This window comes from Sinocyclocheilus rhinocerous, unplaced genomic scaffold (assembly GCF_001515625.1).
Source record: "Sinocyclocheilus rhinocerous isolate Xijiao unplaced genomic scaffold, SAMN03320098_v1.1 scaffold2753, whole genome shotgun sequence".
NCBI classification, from domain to species: domain Eukaryota; kingdom Metazoa; phylum Chordata; class Actinopteri; order Cypriniformes; family Cyprinidae; genus Sinocyclocheilus; species Sinocyclocheilus rhinocerous.
In genome coordinates, this window is record NW_015633528.1 from 52105 (window position 1) to 66877 (window position 14773).

Genomic DNA, 14773 nt, shown 5'->3' on the forward strand with positions numbered 1-14773 from the left:
AATTAAAACTTATATTTAACGACCAAAAAATGCTCCAAACGTTTTTCTAAATTAACTTAATAAAAAAACTAAACGAAATATAATCACTTTGCCATTACATACAAAACTGAACTATTTTAATGTAGTCCATGTGTCCATTCTGATGCTCAATTTTACAGAACTAATGGCTGCTGATGACTATTTGAATTGAATTCTGCCAAAGTGCGTGCTTGTAAGTGTTCGTTAAATACGCAACGTTAATTAGGCTACATGAGTAGGATACAGGTCTGCTCATGTCTGAAAATAATATATGAAAAACTAAATAATTTTACATAACAAAAACATTATAGCTTATATTTGTTTAGTAACTGTACATTATTGTTTCTCCTCTATGCCCCGCCTTCTGAAACGCGTTGATTTTTACAAAGCTCATCGGTCTGAAAAGCAAGGTGTGCTGTGATTGGCCAGCTATCCAGTGCGTTGTGATTGGCCGAATACCTCAAGCGTGTATGGAAATGTTACGCCCCTCACCATACTGTGATGTCTGCGGCAACCACATGTGATGACCCCGGGCTGGACTCCGTTTCGTCCACGGTGAAAGCCGATCCGGCGATCGACAGCGCGAAGTTGAAATATTCCCTCAGCGACCAGCACGGATCAGCTCTAGGCATGACGAAGCAGATATCGTCCTCTTTTGGAAGACCAAACAAAGTAGTTTCGCTTTCACAACGAAACATGCAGCGTATTCACAACATGGCAGCGGCGGCGGCAACAACATTACTACAGCGAGAATAAAAGTTACGCCTTCTTTCTTTGCGTGAACATTTGGGCGGCGTTATGCAAATCTTCCCACATAGTGAGGTAGCACATAGTGACGTAGACATGTGGGGCGTGTTAGAACGAGCCGTTTTAGGTAGGTTTGGCTGACTCTTAACTTTTATAAAGAATATCTCTTTGGATTTGAGACTTTAGTCTTTGCAACTTTACAGATCTTCTTTATGCACCAAGAGCTTGTAACACTCCAAAGAGAAAGGAACAATTGAAATCGCATCATATGACCCCTTTAAATTGTGTTCAGCATGGTGGGCCGCATTTGAATTCGTGACGGGCCGCGGGTTGAGAACCACTGATCTAACACAAGTAATGAGGAGAGTATTACTTCGGTTTGCTGACATGCAGGTTAAAGTCATCTAGTTAATTTTGTCCATATTTGCATACGTGGCTAATCAAATCAGTGTTAATTTCATATTGTGGTATTTGAATTAGGTTACGACTTGTATTCTAGTGCGTAATTAGTCAGTTCAGCCAGAGTGTGTTTATAGTAACCCTCCTATCTCTGGTCGTCACTGTCCAACTAGACGATAAAACTGACACGACGGTCATAAAGCTAGAAAAACAAACTGAATGAGTGTGTCACAGATCACACGATCTTAAACGGACCGTTTACATTAATGCATGAACATCCTGTCATGCTTTAATCACCTACTCATTTACTCATGTCTTTCCAGACCATTTTCAGAGTTCAGATGTGGACCATAACTGAATAAATAAGCTTTCCATTGATGTATGGTTTGTTATGATCGGACAATATTTGGCTGAGATACAACTATTTGAAAATCTGGAATCTGAGGGTGCAAAAAAATCTAAATATTGAGAAAATCATCTTTAAAGTTGTTCAAATGAAGTTCTTAGCAATGCATATTACTTATCAAAAATTAAGTTTTGATATATTTACGGTAGGAGATTTACAAAATATATTCATGGAACATGATCTTTACTTAATATCCTAATGATTTTTGGCATAAAAGAAAAATGTATAATTTTGACCCATACAATGTATTGTTGGCTATTGCTACAAATATACCCCAGCGACTTAACACTGCTTTTGTGCTGCAGGGACACTTATGAGTTTTTTTTTTTTTAAATCATTTTTCAGTAAATGCTAAGATTTTCAGTTTTCGGGTGAACGATCGCTCTAACAGCATCCTCAGAGAAAGACTGAAACAGGAGCGAGCTCACATCAGGACTCACGATATAAATATAGTGCCAGATCAATACACAGTGGCTTATAAAGGCTCTGTGTGCTGGGAAATATCCCAGAAATCCCACTGGAGTCCAGAACTGGAAACACGATAGATGAGCGTGACCTGACCTCGTGTGCCCGAGGATCATTAAAGACTTTGAGCTTCTCACGTGATGATCTTTTCCCACTTTCATGATCCGTGTAGTTCCCCTGAAGGACCAGCAGCTGCTGTGTGAGGGTGGATGGATCTGGAGATCTGCAGTGAAGCGCTGCGGTCGCTTCAGATGAGTGTGTGATTCGGCCGGAGTGACGTAACACCTTTAGAAGACCATCGAGCGTCTCACTTTCTGTACTCCTCCAGCTTCATTTGAAGATGAGCAGCGACACGCATCAGAACTGATGCAGAGACACCGATCCAGTTATTTGATTCTTTTCAGTGCAGTGATGCTTGAACTGACCTGGTGTGTTTGCAGCAGAAAAGAGTTTATTAGAGCAGTTTAATCATGAAGCATCACCTTCGTCGAAGTTTGCGAAACGGCTTCTCGAACGAGAAAAATGTATAATTTTGTCGATCAGGAATTGATTAGCTCATAGCTGTGATGTATGAGTGACAGGATCATGAGAACTCGTGCATTTAAACAAAACAATGCACACGGATGTATCATTTACAGTTGTTCTCAGCTGCGTACACACACAATCTTCACTTGTCACACAGTTTCTGAAAGCTGACACTCAAACAGCAGAAGCACACACCAAATCTGCAAATTTTGCATTTTGTGTGCAGTTCTTGGATCTGTGTGTGAAGTTCTGAAAAAAAAGAGGCAAAGTTTTGAAAATGTGTGCGAGTAGTTGAAAAAAACTATAATAAACACTGCAATAGATCTCTCCATCTATTCCACAGATGATCCTGTTGAGAAGTTTCCCTCTTCTGATGGTGTTCACATTGCTTTTCCAGCATCTTCTGCACATTTGAGCTCTTCCCGACAGTGAGTGCGTGATGTGAGATCCATCTGTTCACATTGAAGACCAGCGAGAGACTGCTCGAGAAACACACGATACTCCTCGACATGATCATGTGTCCGTTCAGTTATTATCGGGTTTGTGGAATAGATGGAGACGTCTGCGGTTGCTCATTTCTTAGAGATTTTCCACTATTTTTAATGGCCTTTGAGACTGATTTCAGTGGTATAGCTTCTCATTTTCTATGAGCTGCAGTTCAGCGTTAAAATAGTCTGAGATAAACAGGAAAGTCGCGCTCAGAAACGGAGGGCAAAAAAAAAACCAAGCAGCGCGTTTGCTTTCTCTGCAACTGTGATGCTATTTTGAGGGTTTGTGAATGCGGTTGCCATGGCGACGGCGCAGCATTAGGACAACACACTGACATTATATAACAACCTTATCTAAACCGTGCCGCCGGAGTGTTACTCTTATTATGATTACTGGTGTTGTTATGATGCACGCGATGGATCTGTCATCATTGCGGCAGGATTCTCAGTCTTCTGTCTCTTGTTCAGTAGCGCAGGGCCACGTGTGCAGATCACGACACGCAGAGAGAGGAGTTTAAGCCATCCTCGTGTCTAATGTCTCCGCATTAACTCTCAGACGCATTTCCTGGAGAGAGAAGTGTTCCTCAGGATTGATTGTGTTTCAGGCAGCGGTGAGGTCGAGGGTGCTCAGGGCATGACTGGGGAACGGGAACAGCTGGTGACGTGTTCACAGCTGACCTGTTGCCATGGTGATGAGAACACGCATGAGGAGGACACGTGTCATCACAAGACACATGTCGACAGGGACGCGTTCTTTGTGCTGTTCAGCTTTAATGTTGTTCTGCTCGTCGTGTAGGTTCTGCAGCAGCTCTGTGTCGTGTCCTGAGCCACAGTGTGTGTGTGTGTGTGTGTGTGTGTGTGGAGTGTGTCTCAGTGTGTGTGTGTGTGTGTGGAGTGTGTCTCGAATAAATACAGTGGAGGCTGATGAAGCGTGATGCAGCTCCCGCCATGATTCCACACGACAGAGCGACTCTGAGACACGTGTTACATAAGCGGCTGTGTGTGTGTGTTTGTGTGTTTGTTTCTGAGCTCTGAGAGCGCAGAGGGAACGGCACACGAGATGCGCTCACAGATGTGACACAGTGTTTGAATTGTGACTGGAGACAGTGACCTTTGAACCCTGGACTCGCTCAGTGTTCGTGTCACATTTATTCTGCATCTAATGGAACAGGAGTGTAAAGAGGCTGTGAGGATGGAGGTTTACTGTTGTTCTGTCTTAAGCTTCTCCATCACATCTTGTTTTCTACATTTATCTTTATTCATTTGACAGACTCTTGACATACAGCACATAGTATCACTTCATGCTTTCTTCTGGAAATGAAAGCACATGCTGATGAGTTTCATATCCATGTGGTGATTTATTTGGAAAATGTTTTGGGTAAATATCAGTGTTTCATTGATCAACACTCAACAGAACTGACTATAAGTCTATCACGATCAAATATGCTGAATGTTTGTTGTTCTAACCTGCTCTCTCTCTTTCTCACACACACACACACACACACACTCTCACACACACACACACACACACTCACTCACTCACTCACTCACTCACACACACTCACTCACTCACACACTCACTCACACACACACACTCACTCACTCACTCACTCACTCACACACACTCACTCACTCACACACTCACTCACACACACACACTCACTCACTCACTCACTCACTCACACACACTCACTCACTCACACACTCACTCACACACACACACTCACTCACTCACTCACTCACTCACACACACTCACTCACTCACACACTCACTCACACACACACACTCACTCACTCACTCACTCACTCACACACACTCACTCACTCACACACTCACTCACACACACACACTCACTCACTCACTCACTCACTCACACACACTCACTCACTCACACACTCACTCACACACACACACTCACTCACTCACTCACTCACTCACACACACTCACTCACTCACACACTCACTCACACACACACACTCACTCACTCACTCACTCACACACACACACACACACTCACACACACACACACACACACACACACACACACACAAACATGTGTTCTTCACTCATTATCTGAGTCATTTCACCACGGTATGCTGAGATCATCAGGAAGCCGTTGTAAACAAGACAGAAAGAGAGCACGAGTTTCACCCCAGCTCACCGTCATCACATTCAAGCGACTGAAACATTCACAGAAAGCAAACGCTTGTCACGAATGAAGCTTTCACTCGATGTGTGTCGATTAAAGCCACAGTCAAACGCACACACTCAAGTCATAAAAACGCGGCCTCTGATTGGTGCTTACTCAGTAGTTTGCCCAGACTGTTACTGCACTGTTAATGTGTTTGTGTCCTCGATACTTCTGTTAGATTCAGTGTTTGGAGTTGAGCTAATACTCCTTCACAAGTTCTGTTCTGGCTACAGTTAAAATCAAAACATATTGAGCATTTAATAATTGTTGAATGCTAAAATGTTTGTTTTCAACTTCCAAATAGGTGTCCAATACTTGATAAATAAATATTTGATTTCTGAATATTGTACCCTAATTGAAGTAGCTGTTTATTAGGATCATGATTTTGCATAGCATTGCATGAGTGACTGCCTGACACATAATATATTATTATAATTATGATTAACAATGAGTGAGTGAGTGTGTGTGTGTGAGTGTGTCTGCGGCTGCACTAGAGCTGGTTTGGAGGGTTCTTGAGCTTGGGCTGCTGTCTGCTGATAACGGTGCAGTGAACGCTCTCCTGTCACAGCAGCGCAGGACGCAGGGATTTGGCTTAAAGCGTTATCTCACACCAGATGAATGAAAGTTCTCTAACAAACTGTATATCAAACAAACACGTGGTGCTCTCGCTGATGGACTCTGTGTGTTCAGGTAATACTCTACTCTTATAATACTTATGGGGCCCTACCTCAGAAAGCGGAGCCAAAAGAAAAGCAGGGATATATTGCCCTGGCTAAATGAAGAGTGTAGGAAACTTATGAAGGAAAGAGATCAATTATTGAAACAATCTTTAAAAACAGGTCTTACAATAGACCGACAAAAATTTACCTCCTTAAGAAATAAAGTAATAAAAAGGCTAAGACAAGCTAAAGCCAACTTCTTCATTGATACTATTGAAGAGGCAAGAGGAAATGGGAAGAAGATATGGCAAACCATCAACAAGCTGATTGGCAGAAAACAGAATTATAACAATAAATATTTAGAGTTGAAAATCAACACTGAATTAGTTACAAATCCGATCATCATATCTACAGAATTAAACAAATTTTTTTTAGACTCTGTTTATGAAATAACTCAATTTTTTAATTCACCTAGCTATTCTATTTGTTCCATTAATTATGCACAGCCGATTTTCCACCTACAAGAAATAACTGAAATAGAATTAGCAAATACTATCAGTGGCTTAAAGAATTCTAAGGCCATGGATATCTATGGCCTTGATACTAATTTTTTAAAAAGGCATAAAGAGATCCTTCTACAGCCCATTACATATCTGATTAATCAGTCTTTAAGACAATCCATTGTGCCATCAGCATGGAAGATGGCCCTGGTCACACCCATTTTTAAGTCAGGTGAAAGATCAGATATGGCCAATTATCGGCCAATCAGTATTTTGCCTGTTGTTTCTAAAATAGTCGAAAAATGGGTGGCTAAATTAGTAATTCAACATCTCAATAAAAGCAATAATTTATTTCACCCTATGCAATTTGGGTTCAGGGCCCATCACTCAACAGAAACAGCTAATTGTTTGTTTTTGGAAAAGGTTAAAGGCTACCTAGATAAGAGTTCTTATGTTGGTGCTGTCTTTCTAGACCTAAAGCGGGCTTTTGATACTGTTAATCACGAAGTTCTTTTATCTAAATTAACATATTTCAATTTCTCTGAACAAGCTCTCAACTGGATAAAATCATACCTGTCCAGTAGAAAGCAATGTGTTCGTATTAATGATTCAAAGTCTCCATTCTGTGAATGTCCAGTAGGGGTCCCCCAAGGCTCCATACTTGGTCCAATCCTGTTTACATTGTATATAAATGATTTGCCAGAGGCATGTAAAAATGTTGATGTTCAGATGTATGCAGATGATGCTGTAATCTTTACATATGCTAAGAACTACCAAGAGATAGCATCCACACTTACATCTGCAATGGCTCACATTGATGACTGGCTTACTAAGTCATGTCTCTACCTAAACACCAAAAAAACAGTTTGTATGGCGTTTACCAAACAAAATATGAAGGTGTCACATTCTAATGTGTTCCTTAGAGGACAGGAGCTTGATATTGTTAATGATTTCAAGTATCTAGGAGTCACATATGACTCCACCTTAACATTTAAACGTCATGTAAAAAAGGTGGCAAATAAAGTTAAATTCAATTTGCAGAATTTTAAACAAGTTAGACCGTTTCTTGACACCAAAGCTGCAAAGTTGTTCCTATATACTATGATCTTTTCACATATTGAGTATTGTTTTACAAATTGGTCATTAACTAGCACAACTACTCTTAAAAGTATTGAATCTAATTTCTAATTTAAGAAAGCCATAAAAACTTTTGATAAAAAGGCATTGTCATTTCACCATTGCGACATCTTAGAGAGACATACATTTTTAAGCTTTGACAATTTCAAACGTCTCAAGTATGCTTGTTTGGTATATAAAGTGTTACATAATCTTGCCCCCCCTCCGCTGCATGGCTTTTTCCAAAGACTTGAAAGCGGAGGTAGCACACGGGCCTCTGTAAATGGGGACTGTGTGATACCATTTAGGCGTACCACTTTTGGACAAAACGTATTGTCAATAATAGGCGGTAAACTCTGGAATAGTTTGCCCCTCCCAATAAGAGAGTGTCCTACATTCAACACCTTTAAAACTCACTTAAAACAGTGGCTTCTAGAAAACCAGAGATGTATTCATTTTTAATTGTCACACATTTATCACTCATACACTTTCACTGTTAAATTGAATGCAGTATAGAGGTGGATGAACAATGTCTTCTACATCATGTATTTCTGTTTTGTAATAAATATTTGATTTCTGAATATTGTACCCTAATTGAAGTAGCTGTTTATTAGGATCATGATTTTGCATAGCATTGCATGAGTGACTGCCTGACACATAATATATTATTATAATTATGATTAACAATCAAATGATTTATTAGTTAGAAACTAGAGTTGCTATGAATACAGGTGCCGCAGTTGTCTTCTAATGAAGGACTTGTTTGTCAGCGAGTCAGTGTTGCTGATGCAAAGTAGGCCCTTCGTTACCAAACACCAAGAAACTCAATCAGGACACAATTATGAGTCATCGCAAACTGTTAACATTAAACTGTTGGTTACTTTAAAACTAACCTTCATCTGGGAGATCACAGGGATATGTGAATATTGGTTGCATATGTCAGATTTATTGAGTAAAGCTGTTGCTATCAAACATGGTTTACTTCATCAGAGTCAGTGTAAAGCTGAAGGATTGATCAAACAGGCAACTGATGGACGGTTTGCCAAGAAATTTCATGCTCCCTTGTAAAAGTATTTTTTTGTATTTTTAAAATACAAAAATACACTAGTTTATTTTGATACATGTGTTGCTGCTGTATTTTGTAGTTTATTTTGATACACTTAAAATACACTTAAGGTATTTGGTATTTTATTTTAAAATACATTTTGATGTATCTTTGCCCATCCCTGATCAGTGCTTTTTGCAGGCTACATTTCAGTGCTGGTTATGCATGATATTACATATATATATATAACTGAGTATGTGACAAATAAAATCTTGAATCTTGAAATGAGAGAAGCAGAAATTGTGATTGAGATTAAATGCAATAAATTAGGGCTGGGCGATATGGCAAAAAATTTAAATCTTGATTTTTTTCATAACGTTTGACCAATTCTCGATTTTTACGATTTTTAACTAGTCAACTTGAAAATGTAACTACAACATGATTCACTTTTTCTTTATTAACCCTCTAGTTAAAGAAAATTCTATTCCGAGTGCAGCACACATGAATGATGTAAATGTTAAACGAATCACTTCTTTGCAAACTACAACTACATCTTGTACAAACTTGTCTTATACATATTATATGTTCAGAAATAATACGAGGAAGATGCTTTAAAAAAAGTCAAGGTAATTCAAATTCAGAATGACTGCAGGTATAACAGCAGCAGACTATTATTAACTATAAATGTTCTGTAAAAACAATGAACAGCAGCTTTCAGTCATCAGTCACCGTGATGCAAACATGAAATATCAGACATACAGCAGTAGTTCTTTACAGGTTTTTTATTCGATTGCGCTGCTTTTCCATTGGTTTTCTGTGTAAACATGGACGTGTTTGGCTGTTGCACTCGTCTCTTGCATGAAACAACAGTCTACACTGCAAAAAAATATTCTCTTACTTAGTATTTCTGTCTTGTTTCTAGTATAAATATCTAAACATTCTTGAATCAAGATGAATTTACTGTACAAGTAAAATGATTTAAGATATTAAGTATTAGTTATTAGTAATTAGTTTTTCCTTAAAACAAGCTAAATATCTGCCAATGGGGCAAGAAAAATAATCTTGTTTAGCCTTTGAATTAAGATTATTTTTTTATTTTTTTTATTACCCCATATCTTAAGTAATTTCACTTGTACAGTAAATGCATCTTGATTCAAGAATGTTTAGATATTTATACTAGAACACAAGACAGAAATACTAAGTAAGAAAATCATTTACTGTGTTCAAGTTAAGAGAAGTTCACTCTCATCTTCTTGCATGTGTTTCCTCTTCCGCTGCCGCGTCACATCTTTATTAATACAAAAGCTCATTCTGTGTGATATGAGCGCTTAATCACTCTTTTCTCTTTACTGTTATCACCGGCATATTGTCAAAGTGTCTAATTCTAACGTTTGCTAATATTTCTATTCAAAACCGCGATTCCTCGATTTCTAAAAAATAAAATCGTGGCAAAACATTAAATTCTAATTAATGGCTAAAATCGCCCAGCCCTGCATTTGTGCTCTGAATGGTGTTGTGGCTTCCTGACCTCAGTTCTGGTTGTGTGTGTTCCTCAGGAATGACGTGTCAGGCGCGCAGCTCGTATGTGGCCAGCGAGATCAAGTGGGGCTACCGCTTCACGCCCGTCCTGACGCTGGAGGACGGTTTCTACGAGGTCGACTACAACAGCTTCCACGACATCTACGAGACCAACACTCCCAGCTGCAGCGCGCGAGAGCTGGCGGAGATGATGGCGCGCTGCCGTCTGCCTCTCACCTGGTCAGTGTCCAGCAGACTGAGCACACAGGGGCTGCCGGACTCTCAGGAGAAGAGGAGCAGCGAGGCTGAGGAGCTGGCGGAGAGGAACGGAGACGTCGCCAACATAGAGAGCGAGTCCAAAGTGTAGGAGCACACGCGCATCTCTCCTCGCCTCTGCGCCGCCGGACGTTTGGCTGAGGTCAGAGGTCAGAGGTCAGCTCAGGAAAGCGCCCCGAGGCGGGACATGGACCCCATCTCACGCGCTTTTTCTCGCGCTGAAGAACGCGGGCGCGGGCGACTGCATGGTTCCCGAAACCAGTTTTTTTTCTTAAAGATAAGAAATGATATTTTCAGATTTGTAATTCAAAGATTAAAACCTATATATGTATATGAATATATATATAGATCTATTCTAGGGCATTTGCATTTGTATTTTTTGTATATATCTGTTGGGTTTGAGGTTGTTTGATACGGCACGGAGTCGTATATTCTGCCTTCTGGAATAGCGACAGACATATTTATCCACGCATGTACAGACGGTCCTGTAGTCGACTGACTCTGATGTACATAGTTTGCAGTACTGTAGGCCATACTAGCAGACGCTGAAGGAGGACGGCGGTGCACTCGTGTTGCATGGGATTGTGGGGCTGATGTGTGTGTGTGTGTGTGTATGTGTGTGTGTGTGCGAGTGTGTGTGTGCGAGTGTGTGTGTGTGAGTGTGTGTGTGTGTGTGCAAGCGTGTGTGTGTGTGTGTGTGTGTGTGTGTGTGAGTGTGTGTAATCGTGCGTGTGTGCTCCAATAACCTTCCGTACCGTCATCAGCCATGATCTTTCTCTCCCTTTGCTCTTCCTTTAACTCATAGTCATAACTGGATGAAGAAGTTCAAGTGAACCTGATGCTGCAGACGTTTGACCGAGTCTCTCTGTGTTTCTGTTTGTTCGGTCAAACAGAAGCGGCAGACATCACACATATCAGCGTTCACTCGCACACGAGACCAAAGACCCGAGCCCTCATGTCACTAACGAACGCCTCACCGATTAACGATTACAGCGTGTGACCGACATATTTCATTTAACGCCAGTGAGAACGAGGCTGCGAGGGATGGACAGAGTCACTGTTGCACTGCACACTTAATGGAGATCACAGACAAAAGCAAAGCGGAGCTCGTTGACATTCAATTATCAGTGACGATAATGATCGTTAAGAATCACAAATGTCCAGGAGATATTTATTGACATAGTTGTGTAGTGTGAACAGAACAGTGATCTGATCAAGTCAAGTCACCTTTATTTATTTAGCGCTTTTAACAATACAGATCGTGTCGAAGCAAGTTTACAGTATTAAATGGGAAAATAGTGTGTCAATAATGCAGAAGGACAATAGTAAACACTCAATTTTCAGTTAAAGGCAGTTCATCATAGAATTTAGTCATCATCCAGCTCAGTTCAGTTTAAATAGTATCTGTGCAATCAAGTCGATGATATCGCTGGATATTAAGTGTCCCCAACTAAGCAAGCCAGAGGAACCAAAACTCCCATCGGTGACAGAATGGAGAAAAAACCTTGGGAGAAACCAGGCCAGACGAAACCAGCAGTTCAAATCCATGCTGCAGCAAAGTCAGATTGTGCAGAGGACTCATGACTTTAACTCTTTCCCTGCCAAACATGAATCATTTTCACAAAACTTTCATGGCCCCCAGAATATTTTGAATAAATATCTGAACATGCAATATTTAGTCATTTATATTTAGCAGACAATAAGTCAACAGAAAGAACAGAGCCTCTGCTTTTAAACAAAAAAACTGTTTTATTCTAGCTTCATGCATTCTTTTTTATCAACACTTGAATGTGAGTAAGTTTCATTAAACGAAACAAAAAAAAAACGTTTTGAACAAAAAGAGAAAATAGGATTTTTGTCAAAGACTATATCTGGATCAGATTTATATCGATGATCAAAACTTAGCTGAAGTCATCAACATTAGACAGATTTGATTTATGTAATGATTTATATTTGATCGCGATTGCTTGTTTGTGCTGCTGCTTCGCTGTGTTTTGATCCAGAGATTCAGTACTCGATCAGAAGATGTGTAATAGCGCCTCCTACTGTATAACAGTGAAAACACGGAAAGCCGGAGAATCCCGTCAATGACAGAGAAAGAGTTAAAAGCTGTGTAGGTTCTCTCGAAGTTATGAACAAATGTTCTGTTAGTAATACTAATAGAACATTCGTTCAAAGTTATCTGGTCTTTAATAACATTCTCAAAACTTTTGCACTGGAATTTGATTTATTCTTTATTCATGGGAAGTTTTTTTCTAAAATGTTTTAGTTGAATGTTCATGTAACTTGTTTTTTTTTTTTTAATGTTACTTGTTTCAGAATGTTCAGAGAACATTTAAAAGCAATTCCGTAATGTTTGCAAAATGATAAAATGAAATATTTCCTTTTAACATTTGCATTACCAAGAAAAAAGTAGTTGAAACATTTTTTAAAGACTGGACATTTTGAACATTTAAAAAGCATTAAGAAATAACTTTTTCATAACTCGTTGGGAATGTTAGCATAATGTTTTTAGACCATATTTTTGTTAGCTGGCATTGAACATGTCTAATAGCATCTGGATCTGTGCTACTGAACAGAATGACACACTAACATACTCCAAATGTGCAGTGGACAGCAGAGAACACTGCATCCCACAATGCATTGTGATGAATCTCTGTTTGGACTCATTATTTGATCAGACTCTCAACAAATTGAATTAGAAATGCAAAATGAGTGTTTTTATTTACTAAATGATGAGGGGATCTGACAGCAGTGTAGCAGTGTGTGTTTATGATGGACTGATGCTGTACAGTGTTTAGAGCAGTGAGCTGGAGTTCTGCAGCCTCGTTTTCATTCCAGCGCTCTCCTGCTCCATTACAGTCCAGATTCTGTGCAAACTCCTTTCCATTGACACTTTTCATCTTACAATTCAGAATTGTTTTTCTTGCAATTGCAAGTTTATCTCACAGTTAGCACTTTGTTTCTGAGAATTGCACGTTTATATCTCTTAATTCAGACTTTTTTCCCAAATTGTTAGTTTATATCTCAAAGCTTGGACTTGTCTAAGAATTGTTAGTTTACATCTCGAAATTCAGACTTTTTTGTCACAAATGTGAGGGTTTTTTTAATCAAAATTCCGACTTTTTACCCAAAATTGTTAGTTTTTTTTTCCTCACTTGGAATTTTTTCTTAGAATTGTTAGTTTATATCTCAAAACTTGGACTTGACTAAGAATTGTTAGTTTATATCTGAAAACTTGGACTTGACTAAGAATTGTTAGTTTATATCTCAAAACTTGGACTTGACTAAGAATTGTTAGTTTATATCTCAAAATTCTCCCCCCCCTATTTATTTCCGAATTCAGACTTTGTTTCTCTCAGATTAGCGAGTTGAGTCACACTTGTTTTATTCTGTGGTGGACTCGAGCTTCCACAGGGTTTCATCTGTAGCTCGGTTCGGTTCTGATAAGCTGTCGGTCTGGAGGGAGTTTCAGACAGAATCAGACAGAGAACGTGTCCTGCAGTAATCTTCTACAGTAAAGTACAGTACAGTAAAGAACATTCAGCGCTCCGTACGTTTGATGAAGTGCCCTTTAAGCGCCCTGCTGATATGAAGCCATTCAGACCGTCATTCCTTCATTTCTGTTGAGTTCCATCACTCGAGACATAATGAAATCAGGAATATGAACATTTAAATGTCTTCGGATCCTTCTCTAAAGCTTATTTCACAAGCCATAATATGGTACATTATACACAGTGTTTATACAGATTTAGCGCGCATACAACGGCGATTCATTCTGATTTTCTTGTTGATTTAGATAATTACTCTGTGTCACAAGAAGCTCATAAATAAACCATATCTAAATCTTAACTTTGGGGTTTCTCTCTGTGTGACTGAGTAAACAAAGGCTTATGTGTTGATTCTTCAGTGAGAATGAATCGAGTGAGTTCTTTGCCTCATGTGTGAATGGTGTGTTATGTAACTGTTTGCAGGCAGTTGTACAGTAATGATGGTTAACTGATTACACTGGCATATTTAATTATAGCACGCATGTTTACTGTCCCTGCAGGAACCTAGATAACAGGGAGCGTTCTCAGAATGTTCTGCCAAGGTTCTCTCAAGTTATGAAGAAATGTTCTTCCAGTAACATTAATAGAGCGTTCGTTCAGTGTTATCTGCTCTTCAGTAATGTTCTCGAAACATTAGCACAAAAACATTATTTATACATAATGTTCATATAATGTTTTTTTCATGTAACATTTTAGTTTTAAATGTTTTTACCTGTTTCAGAGAACATTCAAAAGTAACATTCTTACGTTTGCAAAATGATACAACCCTTAATGTTCACATAGCCTAACTAAGAAAAAACATTTTTAACACTTTTTTTTTTTAAACAATGGCTGTTTAAATGTTCAGAGAACATTCAGAAATCAAAA

General features: G+C 39.2%; 1 protein-coding gene across 1 annotated transcript in view; it reads left to right on the forward strand.

Moving 5' to 3' along the window:
* Positions 1-10993, forward strand: part of LOC107744206 (G protein-activated inward rectifier potassium channel 2-like) — a gene marked incomplete at its 5' end in the record, with an annotated part of 15246 nt that extends 4253 nt beyond the window's left edge. The window contains one exon of the mRNA XM_016557729.1: positions 10118-10993. Within this exon, the coding sequence (XP_016413215.1) occupies positions 10118-10446 (329 nt within the window). The remainder of the gene's footprint in view (positions 1-10117) is intronic.
* Positions 10994-14773: the final 3780 nt, after the last annotated feature.